Source organism: Carcharhinus amblyrhynchos, chromosome 1 (assembly GCF_965287045.1).
Source record: "Carcharhinus amblyrhynchos chromosome 1, sCarAmb.v2.hapA, whole genome shotgun sequence".
In the NCBI taxonomy this organism is placed as follows: domain Eukaryota; kingdom Metazoa; phylum Chordata; class Chondrichthyes; order Carcharhiniformes; family Carcharhinidae; genus Carcharhinus; species Carcharhinus amblyrhynchos.
In genome coordinates, this window is record NC_137324.1 from 49,780,460 (window position 1) to 49,802,628 (window position 22,169).

At 44.5% G+C, this 22,169-nt stretch overlaps 1 protein-coding gene across 8 annotated transcripts in view; it reads right to left on the minus strand.

The window, feature by feature from the left end:
* Positions 1–22,169, minus strand: part of nedd4l (NEDD4 like E3 ubiquitin protein ligase) — a 427,841-nt gene that overhangs the window by 184,236 nt on the left and 221,436 nt on the right. The window contains exon 1 of one of the 8 annotated variants that reach the window (XM_080181860.1): positions 1,582–1,772. The exons of the other annotated variants lie outside the window; for them this stretch is intronic. Within the exon in view, the coding sequence (XP_080037986.1) occupies positions 1,582–1,659 (78 nt within the window). The 5' untranslated portion in view covers positions 1,660–1,772. Of the gene's footprint in view, positions 1–1,581; positions 1,773–22,169 lie in introns of those variants that run through there. 8 annotated transcript variants of the gene reach the window in all.

Consider the following 22,169-nt stretch of genomic DNA (forward strand, 5'->3'; position numbering starts at 1 on the left):
GACAGAGTCAGCAACAACTTAAGAGGAAATCATGCTTGACAAATCTGTTGGAATTCTTTGAAGATGTAACAGGTAAAGTTGATAAGGAGGAAACCAGTCAATGTGGTACATTTGGACTTTCAGAAAGCTTTTGACAAAGTCCCGCCTAAGAGACTATGGGATTGGGGGAAAGGGTATTGAGATGAATAGAAAATTGGTTGGCAGAGAGGAAACAAAGAGTAGGAATTAATGGGTGCTTTTTAAATTGGCAGGCAGTAATTAATGGGGTGCCGCTTGGATTGTTGCTAGGACCCCAACTATTCATAATATATATTAAATATTTTGGATGAGCGAACAAAATGTAACATCTCAAAATCTGCAGATGATACCAAGTTGGGTGGAAGGGTGAACTATGACGAGGATGCAGGGATCCTTCAGAATAATCTGGACAGGTTGACTGAGTGGGCAAATCAATGGTAGATGTAGTATAATTTGGATAAATGTGAGGTTATTCACTTTGGAAACAAAAGCAAGGCAGCAGGTTACAAATTGAATGGCTGTAAATTGGGAGAGGGGAGTGTACAGTGGGACCTGGGTGTCCTTATACACCAGTCACTTAAGGTAAGCATGCAGGTGCAGCGGGTAGTAAAGAAAGCAAATGGCATGTTGGCTTTTACTGCGAGAGGTTTTGAGTACAGGAGCAGTGATGTGTTATTAGTTATAGAGGGCCTTGGTGAGGCCATACCTAGAATATTGTGCGCAATTTTGGTCTCCTTATTTGAGGAAGGATGTTCTCGCTCTCAAGGGAATGCAGCAAAGATTTACCAGGCCGATTCTGGGTATGGCGCGACTGATGTATGACGAGAGGTTAGGATTGTTTTCATTGGAGTTGAGATAAATGAGGGGGATCTCATGAAGACTTATAAAATTCTAACAGGACGAAACAAGGTAGATGCAGGGAGGATATTCCCAATGTTGGGGAGTCCAAAGTAAGAAGTCTCGCAACATCAGATTAAAGTCCAACAGATTTATTTGGTAGTAAACACCACTAGCTGTCGGAGCGCTGCTCCTTTGTCAGGTGAGCAGGGAGTTCTGTTCACAAAAAGGGCATATAAAGACACACACTCAGTTTACAGAATACTGATTAGAATGTGAGTCTTTACAGTTAATTAAGTCTGAAAGGTGCAGAAAATGTGAATGGAGATAGTATTAAGCATAGATTAAAGAGATGTGTATTGTCTCCATACAGAACAGTAAGTGAGATGTTGCAAGCCCAGTCAAGTCATGGGGGATACAAATAGGGTGACAAGATCCCGGATGAACCCACGCAGACATGGGGAGAACATGCAGACTCCACACAGACAGTAACGCTGGGAATTGAACCCGGGTCCAAGGCACCGTGAGGCAACAGTGCTAACCACTGTTCAGTGCATTCCCCATAATAAAGCCTTTTAAAATTCAGACTTGACTGTCTGCAGGATATTGTCAACATGGTACTTATTAAGTAAAACACAAATGACTCAGGCCCAGGAAGCAAACTTCAAACATTTTGTGGTTTGCCCATTAAATTTCCCAGACTTACTTCACAATGTTTCCACTCACCTGTGTTGATTTTCTTCTTTTAGGAACAGTACCTGGGTTCACAGGATCAACTTTCATGGAAATACTGCTACCTTTCATTGTCAGTAGCAATGCCTGTAATGCACAAAGCTCAGTCTGTCACCGAGTGCTCGCTGTCACGTACATTTTGGGTGTTGGAAAGAAATGATCTATGGCTGCAGTAGTCTCACTATCAACTGAAGGTTACAGAGTGTTTGAACAAGTAAAACTGGGTTGTGTCAGATGGGAATGCAAAGCTTGAATATTTGAATACTATGCAAATGAACAGGTTTGAAATTTAACCCTTCAAGAGATATTTCAGCACAGGTATCAAGTAGAAAGATCTTTAGTGAAGGACATTCTTTTGTTCAGTGCATTCCACATAATAAAGCCTTTGAAATTCAGACTTTACTATCTGCAGGAGCAAAATGAAGCAACGGGCGGCATGGTGCCTCAGTGGTTACAACAGCTGCCAGGGGCCTGGGTTCAATTTTGGCCTGGGGTGACTGTGTGGAGTTTGCATGGTTTCCTCCGGGTGCTCCTGTTTCCTCCCACACTCCAATGATGTGCAAGTTAGGTTGATTGACCATGCTAGATTGAGCCTTTGTGATGAGGATTAGCAGGGTAAATAGGTGAGATTACGGGGACAGGGTCTGGGTGGGATTGTTGTCAATGCAGGCTTGACAGGCCAATTGGCCTCCTTCTGCATTGTAGGAATTCTGTGCATCTTTTGACATTAGTATTATGCACCCAATATTAGGAATTTTTTTTGGGCAGCAGGGTGGCACAGTGGTTAGCACTGCTGCCTCACAGGCGCCAGAAATGCAGGTTCAATTCGGGCCTCAGGTCACTGTCTGTATGGAGTTTGCATATTAACATCGAACATGGAAAACTACAGCACAAACAGGCCCTTCGGCCCACAAGTTGCACTGATCATATCCCTACCTACTAGTCCTATCTATAACCCTCAATCCTATTAAATCCCACGTACTCATCCAAAAGTCTCTTAAAAGACCCCAATGAGTTTGCCTCCACCACCACCGACGGCAGCCGATTCCACTCACCCACCACCCTCAGTGAAAATCTTACTCCTGACATCTCCTCTGTACCTACTCACCAGCACCTTAAATGTGTGTCCTCTTGTAGCGACCATTTCAGCCCTGGGAAATAGCCTCTGAGAATCCACCCGATCTATACCTCTCAACATCTTTTAAACCTCTATCAGGTCACCTCTCATCCTTCTTCTCTCCAGGGAGAAGAAAAGACCGAGCTCCCTCAACCTATCCTCATAACGCAAGCCACCCAATCCGGGCAACATCCTTGTAAATCTCCTCTGCACCCTTTTAATAGCTTCCACATCCTTCTTGTAATGAGGTGACCAGAACTGTACACAGTACTCCAAGTGGGGTCTGACTAGGGTCTTATAAAGTTGCAGCATTATCTCCCGACTCCTAAACTCAATCCCTCAATTAGTGAAGGCTGGTACACCATACGCCTTCTTGACCACGTCTTCCACCTGCAAGGTCTATTTAAGAGTCCTATGGACCCAGACTCCCAGGTCCTCCTGATCCTCTACACTGCTAAGAGTCTTACCCTTGATATTATACTCCTTTGTCCCACTGGACCTGCCAAAATGGACCACTACACACTTATCCGGGTTGAAGTCCATCTGCCACTTCTCCACCCAGTCTTGCATCCTATCTATGTCTCACTGCAACTTCTGCCATCCCTCCAGACTATCCACAACACCACCAACCTTCGTGTAGTCAACAAACTTACCAACCCATCCCTCCACTTCCTCATCCAGGTCATTAATGAAAATTACAAACAGCAAGGGTCCCAGAACAGACCCCTGGGGCACTCCACTGGTGACCGACCGCCATACAGAAAAAGACCCATTCACAACCACACTCTGCCTTCTGCAGGCAAGACAGTTCTGGATCCACAAGGCAACAGCCCCTTGTATCCCATGCCCTCTCTCCTTCTTAAGAAGTCTTGCATGGGGGACCTTATCAATCACATGCCTTGCTGAAGTCCATATAAACCACATCCACTGCTCTTCCTTCATCAATGTGTTTAGTCACACTTTCAAAGAACTCAACCAGGCTCTTAAGGCACGACCTGCCCTTGACAAAGTCATGCTGACTACTGTTCATGATACTAAACTTACCTAAATGTTCATAAATCCTGTCCCTCAGGATCCTCTCCATCAACTTACCAACCACTGAGGTTAGACTCACCGGTCAGTAATTTCCTGGGCTATCCCTGTTTCCTGTCTTGAATATAGGAACCACATCCGTGATCCTCCAGATCCTCTCCCATCTCCATTGACGATGCAAAGATCACCACCAGAGGCTATGCAATCTCTTCCCTCGCCTTCCACAGTAACCTGGGGTACATCCCATCCGGTCCCGGTGACTTACCTATCTTGATGCTATTCCAAAGTTTCAACACATTCTCTTTCTTAACGTCCACATACTCAATCTTTCTAGCCCGCCGCAAACCTGCCGTACAACCACCCAGATCATTTTCCACCGTGAATACTGAGGTAAAGTATTCATTAAGCACCTCTGCTATTTCTACTGGTTCCACACAAACTTTCCCCCCTTCACCTTCTATAGGTCCTATTCCTTCACATCTCATCCTTTTACTCTTCACATATTTGTAGAACACCTTGGGGTTCTCCTTAATCTTACCTGCCAAGGCCTTCTCATGACCCCTTCTGGCTCTCCTAATTTCCTCTTTAAGCTCCTTCCTACAACCCGTATACTCCTCTAGATCCTTAACATCGCCTAGTTCTCTGAACCTTCTGTACACCTCTCTTTTCTTTTTGACTAGGTTCATTACAACATTCGTGCACCACGGTTCCCGTAACCTACCAAAACCTCCCTGTCTCATTGGAACGTTGTCGTGCAGAGCTCCAAACAAACATTCCTTGAAAATCCGCCACGTTCCTTTGGTACTTTTCCCCAAGAATACCTCCTTCCAATTTACTCGTCTAATTTCCTGCCTGATGGCTTCATATTTCCCCTTACGCCAGATATTCTCCCTGTGTCTGCGTGGGTTTCCTCCAGATGGTCCAGTTTCTTCGCACATCCAAAGACGCGCAGGCTAGATGTATTGGCCATGCTAAATTGCCCCTTTTGTGTCAGGTGGACGAGCAGCGAAAATATGTGGGGTTACAGGGATAGGGCCTGGATTGGGCTTTTGTTGGTGTAGGCTCGATGGGCTGAATGGCCTCATTCTGCACTGTAGGGATTCTATGATTCTAAGAAATGTTGGAAATATTGAGCTTCATGCTGGAGCAACAATCCTCCAGCTTGTGAGATTTCATCAAGGTTTTTAACCTGAATTCTCCACAAATTCCCAGCCTCAACTACAGCTGCACACAGTTCATACAATGGAGGTGGCATGACGCCATGTTAGTTTCTTCCCGAAATTGTAAAAAGCCATTCTCAGCCTATCATATATCAGTTCACGTCGTAGTGACAAGAACATAAAGCTAGCCAATTAGGCTGCCAAACCAAATCTCAATGCACATACTGCCACCGAAAGAAAAAGGTAACAGTGTACCGGTAAGGGGGCTGATAAGTTGCGTCAGAGTTGTTCATGGGTTGTTGCAGATGCACTACCATCTCCTGACTTTTTTTATTGCTATTGTGTGAACATCATCACATCCTTCATTCTCATTTTTTTCTAAATTGTCTGTTCCTGTGATATCATTTGCAAGTCATAAATTTCACATTCACTTGTCCTATACTGAGGAAATACAGCCCCTGCATATTCCATCCACAGCAACAATTCTAATCACTTGTGTGCATCTAATTAACATTTTTTGACAAGATCTATTTTAATCACAGTTGCAACCTGCTGTACTTCAGTTATTTCCAAAGAAAATTAACATCTGCTAAAATTAGTTGACAAGTCACTTGCAATTATGTAAAAGCATGCAAGACTTTGTGCAACACTTGATTGCTAATTATGTTTAAGTCAGTAAGGTTATAGAAAACAGATTACTTATATTTTCCAGAAAAATTAACTTTTCAGATGATAATCACATCCACATTCTTTAAAAGTAATTTTAAAACATAGGAATTTTAACTGTCTCCTCTGTAGAATAGTTGTGCAATAAGAACATAAGAAATAGGAGCAGGAGTAGGCCAACTAGCCCTTCGAGCCTGCCCCGCCATTCAATAAGATCATGGCTGATCTGTCGTGGCTCAGTTCCACATTCCCGCCCTCTCCCCATAACCCTTAATCCCCTCTCCTATCAAAAACCCATCAACCCGCGTCTTAAAAATATTTAGCGAGGCAGCCTCCACCACCTCAACGGGCAGAGAATTCCAGAGATTCACCACCCTTTGAGTGAAGAAGTTCCTCCTCAACTCCGTTCTAAACCGTCCCCCCTTTATCTTGAGGCTGTGCCCCCTAGTCCTACTGTCCTTTCTGAGTGGGAAGAGCCTCTCCACCTCTATCCTATCCATCGCATTCATCATCTTATATGTCTCAATGAGATCTCCCCTCATTCTTCTAAACTCTGACGAGTACAAGGCTAGTTTATTCAGCCTCTCCTCATAGTTCAACCCTCTCAACTCCGGTATCAGCCTAGTAAACCTCCTCTGCACTCCCTCCAAGGCCAAAATATCCTTGCGTAAGTGCAGCGACCAAAACTGCACACAGTACTCCAGCTGCGGCCTCACCAATGCCCTATACAGCCGCAGCAAGACATCCCTACTTTTATATTCAATCCCCCTCGCTATGAAGGCCAGCATCCCATTAGCCTTCCGGACCACCTGCTGCACCTGCAGGCTGGGTTTTTGCCACTCATGCACAAGGACCCCAAGGTCCCTCTGCACCGTCGCCTGCTGCAGTTTTTCGCCACGTAAGTAATAGTCCTTCCTACCATTATTCCTACCAAAGTGGACCACCTCGCACTTGCCAACATTAAATTCCATTTGCCAGTTCCTGGCCCATTCGCCCAGCCTATCTAGATCCTTCTGCAGACTCTCCACACCCTCCGCGCAATTTGCCGTTCCACCAATCTTGGTGTCATTAGCAAATTTCGACACCATACACTCGGTTCCCTCCTCCAGATCATCTATATAAATGGTAAATAGCCGAGGCCCCAGCACCGACCCCTGGGGCACTCCACTAGTCACCAACCGCCAATCCGAATAGCATCCGTTGACCCCCACTCTCTGCCTCCTATTTGAGGACCAATCCTCTATCCACGCTAACACCCTACCCCCAACTCCATGCCTCCTTACCTTCTGCAATAACCTCTTGTGAGGTACCTTGTCAAACGCCTTCTGAAAATCAAGAAAGACCACATCCACCGGCTCTCCTCTATCCACCGCCCTAGACACATCCTCATAGAACTCCAATAATTGTCAGACACGACTTCCCCTTAACGAAACCGTGCTGCGTCTGCTCTATCAAGCAATTCCCCTCAAGATGCCTCGCTATTTCCTCCTTGATGACGGATTCTAACATTTTACCTACAACAGACATTAAACTAACCGGCCTATAATTCCCTGCCTTTTGCCTGCCACCCTTCTTAAACAACGAAGTAACATTAGCCGTTTTCCAATCTTCCGGCACTTCCCCGGAATCCAGCGACGTTTGGAAAATAACCACCAAGGCATCCACTATCACCTCCGCCACTTCTTTCAGAACCCTCGGATGCATTCCATCCGGTCCTGGGGACTTATCCACAATCAGTCCCTCCAGTCTGTCGAGTACCGCCTCTCTAGTAACAATAACGTCATTGAGACCCTCCAGTCCTATCACCTTTCCATCGCTAACACCCGGCAAATTATTCACGTCTTCCTCCGTGAAGACCGAAACAAAAACGTTATTCAAGACCTCAGCCATTTCCCCATCCCCTACCACTAAGTCACCCCTCTCATCCTCTGAGGGTCCAATGTTCACCCTAGCCAGCCTCTTCCTTTTTATATATTTATAAAAACTCTTGCTATCCTTTTTTATATTAAGCGCTAGCCCAGCTTCATAGTTTCTCCTACCCTTCTTTATCAATTTCTTTGCCATTCTTTGTTGACATTTAAACCTCTCCCAATCCTCTTCTCGCCCACTACTCTTAGCTACTCTAAATGCCTCCGCTTTTAATTTAACACTTTCCTTCACCTCCTTCGTTATCCATGGCTTATTACCTCTCCTCCTACGGTCCTTTTTAACCATCGGAATAAATTTCTGCTGAGCACCAAGAAAGATCTCCTTAAAGATCCTCCACTGCTCCTCAGCTGACCTACCTTCCAACGCGCTCCCCCAGTCAACATTCGCCAATTCTTCTCTCATCCTACCATACTCCCCTCTGTTCAAACAAAGGACACATGTCCGGGAACCCACTTTCTCCTCCTCCATCTGCACCAGAAACTCCACCATACAATGATCACACTAAAACGTGATAAAGTCAAATATCTGCACACAAAAGTTCAAGTTATATTAGTTGTGAATACATAATTGATTTTTCATTCCATGGATCGGTCAACAAGAACAAAATGCAAAGAAAAGCAAAACACTGCATTTGCTGGACATCTGAAATTAAAAGAGAAAATGCTGAACTTAGCAAAATCTGTGCTCAGAGTAAACAGGGTTAACATTTCAAACTGATGAATTTTCTCCAAAACTGGACAAGAAAATGCTGGGAAAATTCAGGATGTCTGGATGCTGCCATTATCAGCCGAGCTTTTTCAGCATTTTCTGCTTTTATTTCAGATTCCCAGCATATGCAATATTTCAAAGGAAATGCAGAGGTTGCACAAGGTTCCAAAAGTAAGTTTGCAAGTATTAAATGGGGACACCACCTAGATTTCTTGGAATTGTTTACCATAAGCACCTGCTTCCTAAAAGAAATATTTAAATAATTAAATATTTATGCTATTTAAGTTATTACTCCTTAACAAAAAATGTTTTCTCTTCCCTTCAGGTGTTAAGAAGCTCAAGGTCCAACCATGTACTGATACCAATGCCCATCTAGGTCCTTCCACTTCTTCCCGTTCTTTGGACCCAATCCCTTCTTCTAATCCCAGCTCCTGTCGTGCACTATACCCTCTGACCTTGCCTTTTCAGATACTGAGTGTTTCGTTGTCAGCAAAGGACTCAGTTTTATTCCAGTGTGGCCTCACTTCAATGAACTTCAGGCTCAACGTGACACTGAACTCTTCTGTTTGACTCTGTACTCACTTACATGGGTGTATAAAAAAGGACAGTAAGAGTTTTTACAAATATATAAAAGAGGAGGAGGCTGGCGAGAGTGAATGTTGGACCCTTAGAGGATGAGAGGGGGAATTTAGTGGTGGGAGATGAGGAAATGGCGGAGGCCTTAAATAAGTTTTTTGCCTCGGTCTTCACGGAGGATGATGCAAATAGTTTGCCGGATATTAAAGATAGAAAGATGATAGGAGTTGAGGGCCTGAATGCGATTACTGTCACTAGAGAGGTAGTGCTTGATAGACTAACGGGACTGATGGCGGACAAGTCCCCTGGACCAAATGGAATGCATCCCAGGGTTCTGAAGGAAATGGCAGAGGTGTTAGTGGATGCCTTAGTGATTATTTACCAAACTTCGCTGGATTCTGGGGAAGTGCCAGAAGATTGGAAAATGGCTAATGTTACGCCGCTGTTCAAAAAAGGTAGCAGGCAAAAAGCAGGGAATTACAGGCTGGTTAGTTTAACGTCTGTTGTGGAAAAATGCCTGAATCTGTCAAAGAAGAAATAGCGAGGCACCTAGAAAAGAATGGTTTGATAGAGCAGACGCAGCACAGATTTGTTAAGGGGAAGTCGTGTTTGACGAATTTATTGGATTTCTATGAGGATATGACTAGTGCGGTAGACAGAGGGGAACGGGTGGATGTGGTGTTTCTCGATTTTCAAAACGCGTTTGATAAGGTGCCGCACAAAAGGTTGCTTCAGAAGGTTAGGGGACATGGAGTTGGGGGTAAGGTGTTAGCGTGGATAGAGGATTGGCTGTCTAATAGGAGGCAAAGAGTTGGTATCAATGGGTGCTATTCTGATTGGCAGTTGGTGACTAGTGGAGTGCCGCAGGGATCGGTGCTGGGGCCTCAGATGATCTGGAGGAGGGGGCTGAGTGTAGGGTGACGAAATTTGCTGATGACACGAAGATGAGTGGAAAAGCAAATTGTGCGGAGGGTGTGGAAAGTCTGCAGAGGGATCTGGATAGGCTGAGCGAGTGGGCGAGGATCTGGCAGATGGAGTACAATGTTAGCAAGTGTGAGGTTATCCACTTTGGCAGGAATAATAGTAGGAGGGATTACTATTTAAAGGGCGAAAAGCTGCAGCATGCTACGGTGCAGAGGGACCTGGGGGTCCTTGTGCATGAGTCGCAAAAACCCAGTCTGCAGGTGCAGCAGGTGGTCAAGAAGGCGAATGGGATGCTGGCCTTTATAGCGAGGGGGATAGAGGTCTTGCTGCAACTGTACAGGGCACTGGTGAGGCCGTAACTGGAGTACTGTGTGCAGTTTTGGTCACCGCACTTGCGCAAGGATATTCTGGCCTTGGAGGGAGTGCAGAGGAGGTTCATAAGAACATAAGAAATAGGAGCAGGAGTAGGCCATCCAGCCCTTCGAGCCTGCCCCGCCATTCAATAAGATCATGGCTGATCTGTCGTGGCTCAGTTCCACTTTCCCGCCCTCTCCCCATAACCCTTAATCCCCTCTCCTATCAAAAACCCATCAACCTGCGTCTTAAAAATATTTAGCGAGGCAGCCTCCACCACTTCAATGGGCAGAGAATTCCAGAGATTCACCACCCTTTGAGTGAAGAAGTTCCTCCTCAACTCCATTCTAAACCGCCCCCCTTTTATCTTGAGGCTGTGCCCCCTAGTCCTATTGTCTTTTTTGAGCGGGAAGAGTCTTTCCACCTCTATCCTATCCATCCCATTCATCATCTTATATGTCTCAATGAGATCTCCTCTCATTCTTCTAAACTCTAACGAGTACAAGCCCAGTTTATTCAGCCTCTCCTCATAGCTCAACCCCCTCAACTCCGGTATCAGCCTAGTAAACCTCCTCTGCACTCCCTCCAAGGCCAAAATATCTTTGCGCAGGTGCGGCGCCCAAAAATGCACACAGTACTCCAGTTGCGGCCTCACCAATGCCCTATACAGCCGCAGCAAGACCTCCCTACTTTTATATTCAATCCCCTTCGCTATGAAGGCCAGCATCCCATTCGTCTTCCTGACCACCTGCTGCACCTGCAAGCTGGGTTTTTGCGACTCATGCACAAGGACCCCGAGGTCCCTCTGCACCGTCGCCTGCTGCAGTTTTTCGCCACGTAAGTAATAGTCCTTCCTACCATTCTTCCTACCAAAGTGGACCACCTCACACTTGCCAACATTAAATTCCATTTGCCATTTCCTGGCCCATTCGCCCAGCCTATCTAGATCTTTCTGCAGACTCTCCACACCCTCCGCACAATTTGCCGTTCCCCCAATCTTGGTGTCATCAGCAAATTTCGACACTCTACACTCGGTTCCCTCCTCCAGATCATCTATATAAATGGTAAAAAGCTGAGGCCCCAGCACCGACCCCTGGGGCACTCCACTAGTCACCATCCGCCAATCCGAATAGCACCCGTTGACCCCCACTCTCTGCCTCCTATTTGACAACCAATCCTCTATCCACGCTAACACCCTACCCCCAACTCCATGTCCCTCGACCTTCTGCAATAACCTCTTGTGAGGCACTTTGTCAAACGCCTTCTGAAAATCTAGAAAGACCACATCCACCGGTTCTCCTCTATCCACCGCCCTAGACATATCCTCATAGAACTCCAGTAAATTTGTCAGACACGACTTCCCTTTAATGAAACCGTGCTGCGTCTGCTCTATCAAGCAATTCCCTTCAAGATGCCTCGCAATTTCCTCCTTAATGACAGATTCTAACATTTTACCTACCACAGACGTTAAACTAACCGGCCTATAATTCCCCGCCTTTTGCCTGGCACCTTTCTTAAACAACGGTGTAACATTAGCCGTTTTCCAATCATCCGGCACTTCCCCTGAATCCAGGTTCACTAGGCTGATACCGCAGATGAGGGGGTTAGACTATGAAGAGAGACTGAATAGACTGGGTCTGTACTCGTTGGAGTTTAGAAGGATGAGGGGGAACCTTATAGAGACATAGAAGATAATGAAAGGGATGAATAGGGTAGAGGTAGAGAGATTCTTCCCGCTCAGAAAGGACACCAGGACTAGAGGGCACAGCCTCAAGATGAGGGGCGGGGGCAGTTTAGAACGGAGTTGAGGAGGAACTTCTTCACTCAAAGGGTGGCGAATCTCTGGAATTCTCTGCCTGTTAAAGTGGTGGAGGCTACCTCGCTAAATATATTTAAGTCACGGGTCGATAGGTTTTTGACAGACAAGGGAATTAAGGGTTATGGGGAGAAAGCGGGAAAGTGGAACTGATCCACTTCAGATCAGCCATGATCTTACTGAATGGCGGGGCAGGCTCGAAGGGCTAGATGGCCTACTCCTGCTCCTATTTCTTATGTTCTTAGGAGTCCTCTCTGATTCAATGGCTCTTTCACCTGTCTCGAGTTTTCTCCCTCTACCTGGGCCCATTCCTCTAGCCTCTTACCTTCCGTTAATCTTTTCATTGAGAACCATCGCTGTGACATCAGCTGTTGGAGTTGTATACAATTCTGATGAGACCACAGGTGAACACTGTGTGCAGTTCTGCTCACCGCATTATAGAAAGGATGTGTTTACACTGAGTGGAGTGCAGAAGAAGATTCACCAGGATGCTGCTTGGGATGGAACATTTAAGTTTTGAGAAGTTTGGGTTGTTTTCCTTGGAGCAGAGAACACAGAGGCAACCTGATCAAGATGTACAAGATGGTGAGGGGCATGGACAGAGTGGATAAGGAGCAGCTATTCCCTTTAGTTGAAGGGTCAGTTACGAAGAGACATGGGGAGCAGGTGGTTTAGGGCAGATGTGAGGAAAAATTATTTTTACCCAGAGGACGGTGTCAATCTGGAATGAGCTGTCTGGGAGGATAGTGGAGGTGAGTTGCCTCACATCCTTTAAAAGGTGCTTGGATGACTACTTGGCAGGTCATAACATTCAGGGCTATGGTTCAAGTGCTGGTAAATGAGATTTGATGGGACGTCAGGTGCTTCTCACATGTCACAGCAGACTCGATTGCCAAAGGGCCTCTTCTGCATTGTGTGATTCTATGAGTGGACAGACAGCAGAGTTGCCTCTCCATGTGATCCATGGTAATTTTCCAGCTCTCGTTGGCAAATCATGGTTGGAGAAGATAAAGCTTAACTGGAGTGCTGTCGACGCCAACAGACCTGCAGCACATTCTGGATAGATACAAGAGTATATTGAAAGAGACACTTGGCTCACTGAAATGCAATTCAAAATAAAGTCGAAGTCAACCAAAAAGTCTCAAAGGAAGGAGGCATTTGCAATTCATCCCAAGGCTGAAGAGGAATTAGTACAACCTTTTAACACTAGTGTGTGACAGGGCTACCCCCATGGTATCTGTCATGAAACCAGATGGTTCAGTTTGTATTTGTGGTATTTCTAAAACAATCATAAATCCAGTACTATGTGCTATCAATATCCACTTCCATTAATTGAAGAATTGTTGGCTGGGTTATCAGGTGGGCAGAAATTTTTCATTCACAAGCATATTTACAGATGAATGTAACCACTGAATCGCAACCATTGCCCACCATATGACTCAAAGGTCTTTTTCATCAATGTCTTTTGGAATAATATCCACATCAGCCCTATTCCAAAGATCAATGGATCTCTTTGGTGTACAATGTTACCCGAATGACACCCTAATTATGGGGTCTAATGCACAACAGCACTTGAATAATTTAAAAGCAACATTGGAACATTTTCAGCACGTGGTCTGCACATCAAGAAAAGTTATATTTTTTCAGACGTCAGTCCAGTATTTGGATCATGTTATTGATAGTGAAGGCCAACATAAATCACCAAAGAAAATGGATGATACCTTAGACACACCATGTCAGATGAATGTGACACAATTGAGGCTTTTCTAGTAAATTATGGCAAATTTGTTTCTAACTTAGTAACTTAGGGCAAGGGCTTCAATAACGTAGCTATGTATGAAACAGTCATGGGACTGGACAGCAGAATGTGAGTAAGCATAAAGGATGCCAAGGATCTCTTGCAGAAGTATTGATTCATTCTAATCCAATGCTACCATTACTATTTGCTTAAAATGCTTCACCTAAGAACATAAGAAATAGAAGCAGGAGTAGGCCAACTAGCCCTTCGAGCCTGCCCCGCCATTCAATAAGATCATGGCTGATCTGTCGTGGCTCAGTTCCACATTCCCACCCTCTCCCCATAACCCTTAATCCCCTCGCTTATCAAAAACCCATCAACTCGCTTCTTAAAAATATTTAGTGAGGTAGCCTCCACCACTTCAACTGGCAGAGAATTCCAGAGATTCACCACCCTTTGAGTGAAGAAGTTCCTCCTCAACTCCGTTCTAAACCGCCCCCCCTTTATCTTGAGGCTGTGCCCCCTAGTCCTACTATCCTTTCTGAGCGGGAAGAGTCTCTCCACCTCTATCCTATCCATCCCATTCATCATCTTATACGTCTCAATGAGATCTCCCCTCATTCTTCTAAACTCTAATGAGTACAAGCCTAATTTATTCAGCCTCTCCTCATAGCTCAACCCCCTCAACTCCGGCATCAGCCTAGTAAACCTCCTCTGCACTCCCTCCAAGGCCAAAATATCCTTGCGTAAGTACGGCACCCAAAACTGCACACAGTACTCCAGCTGCGGCCTCACCAATGCCCTATACAGCTGCAGCAAGACCTCCCTACTTTTATATTCAATCCCCCTCGCGATGAAGGCCAGCATCCCATTCGCCTTCCTGACCACCTGCTGCACCTGCAAGCTGGGTTTTTGCGACTCATGCACAAGGACCCCGAGGTCCCTCTGCACCGTCGCCTGCTGCAGTTTTTCTCCACGTAAGTAATAATCCTTATGGCGCGCTGGCAGTACTTACACACATTATGCCTTCAGGAGAAGAATGACCAATAGCTTTTGCTTTGTGTTCTTGGATTAGTGTTGAATCTAACCATTCTCAGCTAAAACAAAACATTGAGTCTAATGTTTGGCACACAAAGGTTTCATCATTATTTATAGAGATGTCATTTCACATTGACTGGCCATTGAACCTTAGCCACTATTTTTGGTCTGTATAAAGTCAAACCATCATTAGCTGCTAGTTGATTGCAAAGATGGTCACTGATGGTCTACCTGCACACATTGAAAATATAAAGTATCTCAGAATGCCATGCAACTGCAGATCATTATCATGCTTAGCTTCATCTATTGAGTGGATACCACCAACTAGTTTTGCTAATATTCATCGTAGAACATTTGCCTGTGACAGCAAAGCTCCCATGATGGCGAAGGCGATGGATATGATATTAAAAGGAAAAATAGCTGGAATTCATTATCTGCATCCTGATTTGAAGCCATGCGTGTCCAGAAAGCTTGAGTTGACCATTGAAGGCGAGTGTCTATTGTTGGGAATCTGAGTTCTCCTGGCCTACATAAAAGAGTTATTGAACAACAAGAATAACATCCTGGTACAGTCCAGATGAAGGAATTAGTATCTAGTTATTTTTGGTCACCGGGTCTGGATTCTCAGGTTGAAGAAAGGGTGGGGCAGTGTCAATCCCTTGCACAAACAAGAAATATGCCACTATTATTTCCTTTGCACCCTTGGGAGTGGCTTAAAACATCATGGCAACATTTGCACATAAATTTTCATGGCCTGTTTGAGGGTTAATGTTCTTCACCATAATCAATGCACGGTCAGAAGTTATGAGATCTACCACATCTGAACAAACCACTGAAAAATTTGACAATCTTTTTGTAAGATTTGGTTTCTCATGGAAACATATAAAATCCTAATGGGACAAGAGGGAGCTGGATATGGCCCTTGTGGCAAAGGGATTAGGGGTATGGAGAGAAAGCGGGAGCGGGATACTGAAAGTACACGATCAGCCATGATCATATTGAATGGTGCTGTAGGCTTGAAGGGCTCATGGCCTACTCCTGCATCTAATCTCTACATTGCTATGTTTCTAAAGCAGAACAAAATGGTAGCGATAATGGTTTACAGTTTATTTCACAAGCGTTTATTATTACTATGAGGATTACCTGAAAGTAAATGGTATTCAGCATATAACATCCACATCTTATTATCCACCATCCAATAAATTGGCTGAAGTATACGTTATAATCATCTAAACATTCTTCAAAAGTTTCGAGAGTAAGCTTCATTATCATATCATGGGAATAGATTTTTGACATATTATAGAAATACAAGGCATGTAATTATCCAAAGTTGACCTGCATTACTACTTTTAAAGGGACAGTTGAGAACTACATTTGATTTATTACCCCCAGAAAGTTAGAGAGATAGAAGTGTCAACAACAATTTCAAGTTGCTGAAAACAAGGACAAAACAACACTCATTTCAACAAGGTACCCTTACTGCGAGTTAGAAATAGGTACCAGCCATTGTTTTAGCAAAAAACAGGTTAAATTTCCTGCACAATTCAAACCAAAGATAAACTAGGTTGGTGACCAATCGTTATAATCTCAAAATGACTTCTCCGAATCATCTCCACAAGTACCAACTTCAATCGCTTATGTTGTCAACACTACCACTAGTTGAATCTGAGTTGCCTGACGATTGTGTCTAATCTACTATCCTATGTGAGAATGATGCTGAATTAATTCTAAAGGAAGAAATGTCTACTGAAGCTCCAGATCATACCTCTAAGGTCAAGGACAGCCAAATTCCAGAACATCTCACACAACCAAAGAGGAACAGGTGTCCTCCTGATTGACTTTCTTATTGATTATGTATAATGATTAATGACAAGTAGTACTGTGTCTAAAGTATTACTGATCCTGCGCAACACAGCAATAATTTGTCGTCATGACCACAGATGTAAAAGGGAGGGATGTTGGTTGTAGGTTGCTTTCAGAGCCTATAACATGATTTGATAGTGATGTCATTAGGGTATTGCCACAGGCTGCTGTTTTACTTCGAGTTTTTTTGGACTGGATGCAGTGTAGAAAGCTTCTCTTTCAATAAGACTTGTGTTAGCTTGAATCTAGGTGTACAAACCACATTATATTCTTACTGTTAAAAGCATGATGCCACCACCAAACACATCTTTCCCTTCACCACCACCCCACCCTCCATTTAAGTATTTCCAAAGGAACCATTCCACTCCTCTATAACCCAACCATTACCACTTCAACCCCTTCCCATGACACCTGCACCTTTTATCTCCTTTCTTTTCACAGTCCTTTGAGGTAAAGCAACAATTCACTTGTACTCCTTTCAATTTGTTCTACGGCATTTGCTGCTCACGATATGGTCTCCTCTACAATGGGGAAAATAAATGCAAAACACTTTCATTCAGTCAGAAAGCATGACCCTGACCACAACAAACCATTTAAATTAGCTCTCGTGCTCATATTTTTGCCCTCGGCCTGCCACAATGTTACAGTGAAACTCAATGCAAAGTGGAGAAACAGCACCTCATCTTCCAATGAAGCACTTTACAAGCTTCTGGACTTCAACTTCAGGCCATGAATTCTGTCCTCTATTTTCCATTTTTTCCAACTCCCTTCCCCACAGGGTCAGTCTGTAACTTGTTCTCATGCTTTGCTTTCAGAGAGTGCTTATTTTGCTCTTAACACGTTTTGCTCACTGATCTTGATGCTCTCATTACATCTGCCTTAGTCTTTAACATTATAATTACCATTCCTTTTATCTCATAGAAACATAGAAAAGCTACAGCACCAACAGGCCCTTCGGCCCACAAGTTGCGCCAAACATGTCCCTACCTACTAGGCATACCTATAACCCTTTAAGTCCCATGTACTTATCCAAAAGTCTCTTAAAAGACCCTATCGAATCTGCCTCCACCACCACTGCCGGCAGCTGATTCCACACACCCATCACCCTGACTGAAAGACTTACCCCTGACATCTCCTCTGTACCTACTCCCCAGCACCCTAAATCTGCCTTTGACAAAGCCATGCTGACTATTCTTGATCATACTATACCTCTCCAAATGTTCATAAATCCTGCCTCTTAAGAACTTCAACAACAACTTACCAACCACTGAGGTTAGACTCACTGGACTATAATTTCCTGGGCTCTTTCTTCTCCCTTCCTTGAAGAAAAAAACCACATCCGCAATCCTCTTGTGGCAACCATTTCAGCCCTGGGAAATAGCCCCTGAGAATCCACTCAATCAATATCTCTCAACATCTTATACAACTCTATCAGGTCACCCCTCATCCTTCGTCTCTCCAAGGAGAAAAGACCAAGCTCTCTCAACCTATCCTCATAAGGCTTGCCACCCAATCCAGGTAACACCCTTGTAAATCTCCTTTGCACCCTTTCAATGGCTTCCACATTCTTCCCGTAATGAGGCGACCAGAACTGAGCACAATACTCCAAGTGGGGTCTGACTAGGGTCTTATAAAGGTGCAGCATTATCTCCCGACTCCTAAACTCAATTCCTCGATTGATGAAAGCCAGTACACCATACGCCTTCTTAACCACAGCCTCTACCTGCGAAGCTGCTTTGAGCGTCCTATGAAGCCAGATCCCAAGATCCTTCTGAACTTCCACACTGCCAAGAGTCTTACCCTTAAGATTATAATCTGTCATCCTGTTTGACCTGCCAAAATGAATCACCACACACTTACCCGGGTTGAAGTCCATCTGCCGCTCCTCCGCTCAGTCTGGCATTCTATCAATGTCTCGCTGCAACTTCTGACATCTCTCCACACTATCCACAACACCTCCAACCTTTGTGTCATCAGCTAACTTATCAACCCATCCCTCCACTCCCTCATCCAGGTCATTTATAAAAATCACAAAGAGCAAGGGTCCCAGAACAGATCCCTGGGGCACTCCACTGGTGACCGACCTCCATGCAGAAAAAGACCAACCGACAACCACTCTTTGCCTTCTGTGGGTAAGCCAGTTCTGAATCCACAGAGCAATATCCTCTTGGATCCCATGCCCCCTCACTTTCTCAGTAAGCCTTACATGGGGCACCTGATCAAATGTCTTGATGAAGTCCATATAAACCACATCTACTGCTTTTCCTTCGTCAATGCGTTTAGTCACATCTTCAAAAAATTCAGTCAGGCTCATAAGGCACGATCTGCCTTTGACAAAGCCATGCTGACTATTCTTGCTCATACTAATCGATCATGGCTGATTGGAAAGTGGATCAGTTCTCTTTCCGATCAGCCATGATCTTATTGAATGGCGGGGCAGGCTCGAAGGGCTAGATGGCCTACTCCTGCTCCTGTGTTCTTATGTTCCTCTTATGTTCTTATGACAATCAGCAATAGTCTCATGTTCATCATCAGAAGTTTAACTCCAGATTTTTATTGAATTCAAATTTTGCCATCTGCAGTGTTGCGGTTCATATCTGGGTCCCCAGAGCATTACACTGGGTCTCTGGATTACTAGTCCAGTGATAGTACCACTCCACCACTACCTCCCCTAATGTACATGAAAAACCTAATCTGGTTCACTAGTGCCCTTTAGGGAAGGAAATCTGCCATCTGCCTGGTCTGGTCTAAATGTGCCTCGAGATGCACAGTAACATGGTTGACTCTGAAAATGCCCTCTGAAATGGCCAAGGAAGCTGCTCAGCTCAAAGGCAATTAGGGATGGGTAACAAATGCTGGCTCAGTCAGTGATGCCCACACTCCATGAATGACTTAAAAGATCTCACATGGCCCGGTATCAAATGTTCCTACAAACACCCCAGTTAGAAACAGGAGGAGAAGTTAAAGTTTCTTTTGTAAATTCATATAGTTATTCCGAGCCATGACGTTTGAGTTTTGGCATTAATCTACAATTTCCAATTTTAAAAAGTCAAATGCACGATTATAGGTGTTTGTGTGTGCAACATTTTAAAGAGTTTTCACACTGAACAAACAAGTATAATATTGTGCGAAGAAACCATGTCCTTGAGATAAGGTACTAGGGAGGAAAGGATTGAGCTGCGATTATTAAACACACACCAAGTTTCCAGCCAACCTTCACAAACAAGCAACACAAGTACAATGCATAACAAGGGCATTTGATAGCAAGTCAAATTAGTTCACTTTAACATTAAACTAACTGACAAGACCAGATTTACAATATTGCATACAAAAAACTGCACTGTACACCTTTAGAACAATACTCACTTGGGAGTAAATTTATTAGAAACAATGATAACTAAGCAAAGTTGGAAACTACAAATCAGATATTGTGGGACTTTTATAAAGGATTACTTCTCTCAGTGCAACTATACCATGCATTCGTTAAAAAAAAGCTGCTTAAAAGTGATAGATAAAAAGGTAATGTATAACTTGTTTACATACAGACCTCTGAAGAGGTAAGTTAAGAGACTTATAAAGTATATGAGATCCTTGCCTTTATTAACATGGGAAAGATCCAAAGACAGTAAGAAGTCTCACAACACCATGTTTAAGTCCAACAGATTTATTTGGTAGCACAAGCCTCTAGCTTTCGGCGGGCTACCCCTTCATCAGGTAAGTGAGAGTTCTGTTCACAAACAGGGCGTATAAAGACACAGACTCAATTTACAAAGTAATGGTTGGAATGCGAGTCTTTACAGATAATCAAGTCTTAAAGGTACAGTCAATGTGAGTGGAGAGAGGGTTAAGCACAGGATTTCGTCTCCAGCCATGACAGTTTGTGGATTTTGCAAGCCCAGGCAAGTCGTGGGAGGTTACAGATAGTGTGATATGAACCCAAGATCCAGTTGAGGCCGTTCTCATGTGTGCAGAACTTGGCTATCAGTTTCTGCTCAGCGACTCCGTGCTGTCATGTGTCGTGAAGGCCGCCTTAGAGGACGCTCACTGAAGCCGAATGCTCATCACCACTGAAGTGTTCCCCCACAGGAAGAGAATACTCTTGCCTGGTGATTGTCGAGTGGTGTTCATTCATTTGTTGTACCATGCTTCGGGATATCCTTTCCTGCAGCCTAGTTGCAAGCATATGTACCCTGTACCTGGTGGATGATGTTCTCACATGAGATGACGACATTCGTCTCGATGATCCGGCATGTCTTGCAGAGGTTGCTGTGGCAGGGTTGTGTGGTGTCGTGGTCACTGTTCTCCTGAAGGCTGAGTAGTTTAATGGGGACAATGGTCTGTTTGAGGTTGTGCAGTTGCTTGAAGGCAAGAAGTGGGGGTGTGGGGATAGCCTTGGCGAGATGTTCATCTTCATCAATGACATGTTGAAGGCTCCGGAGGAGATGTCGTAGCTTCTCCAATCCAGGGAAGTACTGGATGACAAAGAGTACTCTGTCCGCAATGTCCCGTGTTTGTCTTCTGAGGAGGTCAGTGCAGTTTTTCACTGTGGCACGTCGGAACTGTCGATCGATGAGTCGAGCGCCATATCCTGCTTTTATGAGAGCATCTTTCAGTGTCCGGAGGTGTCTGTTGCGATTCTTCTCATCTGAGTAGATCCTGTGTATATTGTCCATAGGGGATGGCTTCTTTAACATGTTTAGGGTGGAAGCCGGAGAAGTGGAGCAACATAAAGTTATCCATGGGCTTGCGGTACAGTGAAGTGCTGAGGTGACTATCCTTGATGGAGATGCGTGTGCCCAAGAATGCAACCGATTCCAGAGAGTGGTCCATGGTGAGGATGGACACAGTACATACACTTGCAACTTGGCCAACGTTGTCTACTTGATACAGGAAGGATGTCCTGAGGCATGGTATATTTGGGAGACCATGCAGACTATGACAATGGATGAACACCGCTCGACAATCACCAGGCAAGAATGTTTTCTTCCTGTTGGGGAACACTTCAGCGGTCATGAGCATTCGGCCTCAGATCTTTGGGTAAGCGTTCTCCAAGGTAGCCTTCACGACACACGACAACGCAGAGTTGCTGAGCGGAGACTGATAGCCAAGTTCTGCACGTGAGGATGGCCTCAACCGGGATCTTGGATTCATGTCACACTATCTGTAACCCTCACGACTTGCCTGGACTTGCAAAATCTCACCAATTGTCCTGACTGGAGAAAATGCACATCTCTTTAACCTGTGATTAACCCTCTCCACTACATTGTCTGTGTCTTTAAAACTTGATTACCTGTAAAGACTCGCATTCCAACCACTGTTTTGTAAATTGATCTGTGTCTTTATATGCCCTGTTTGTGAACAGAATTCCCACTCAACTGATGAAGTGGCAGCGCTCTGAAAGCTAGTGGCTTGTGCTACCAAATAAACCTGTTGGACTTTAACCTGGTGTTGTGAGACTTCCTATTGTGTTTATCCCAGTCCAACGCTGGCATCTCTGCATCAAGAATACAAAGGTCAGTTTATGTTTTGCCTTTGTAAAACATTGAGTAGACCTCTGCTCAAGCAGCTTACTTCGCAAAGCCTGTCAAGGTGTTAAAGAAGGAACTGAAGAGATTTACTGGAATGTTTTCAAGGCTGAGCAACTTTAATTACATGAAAAAT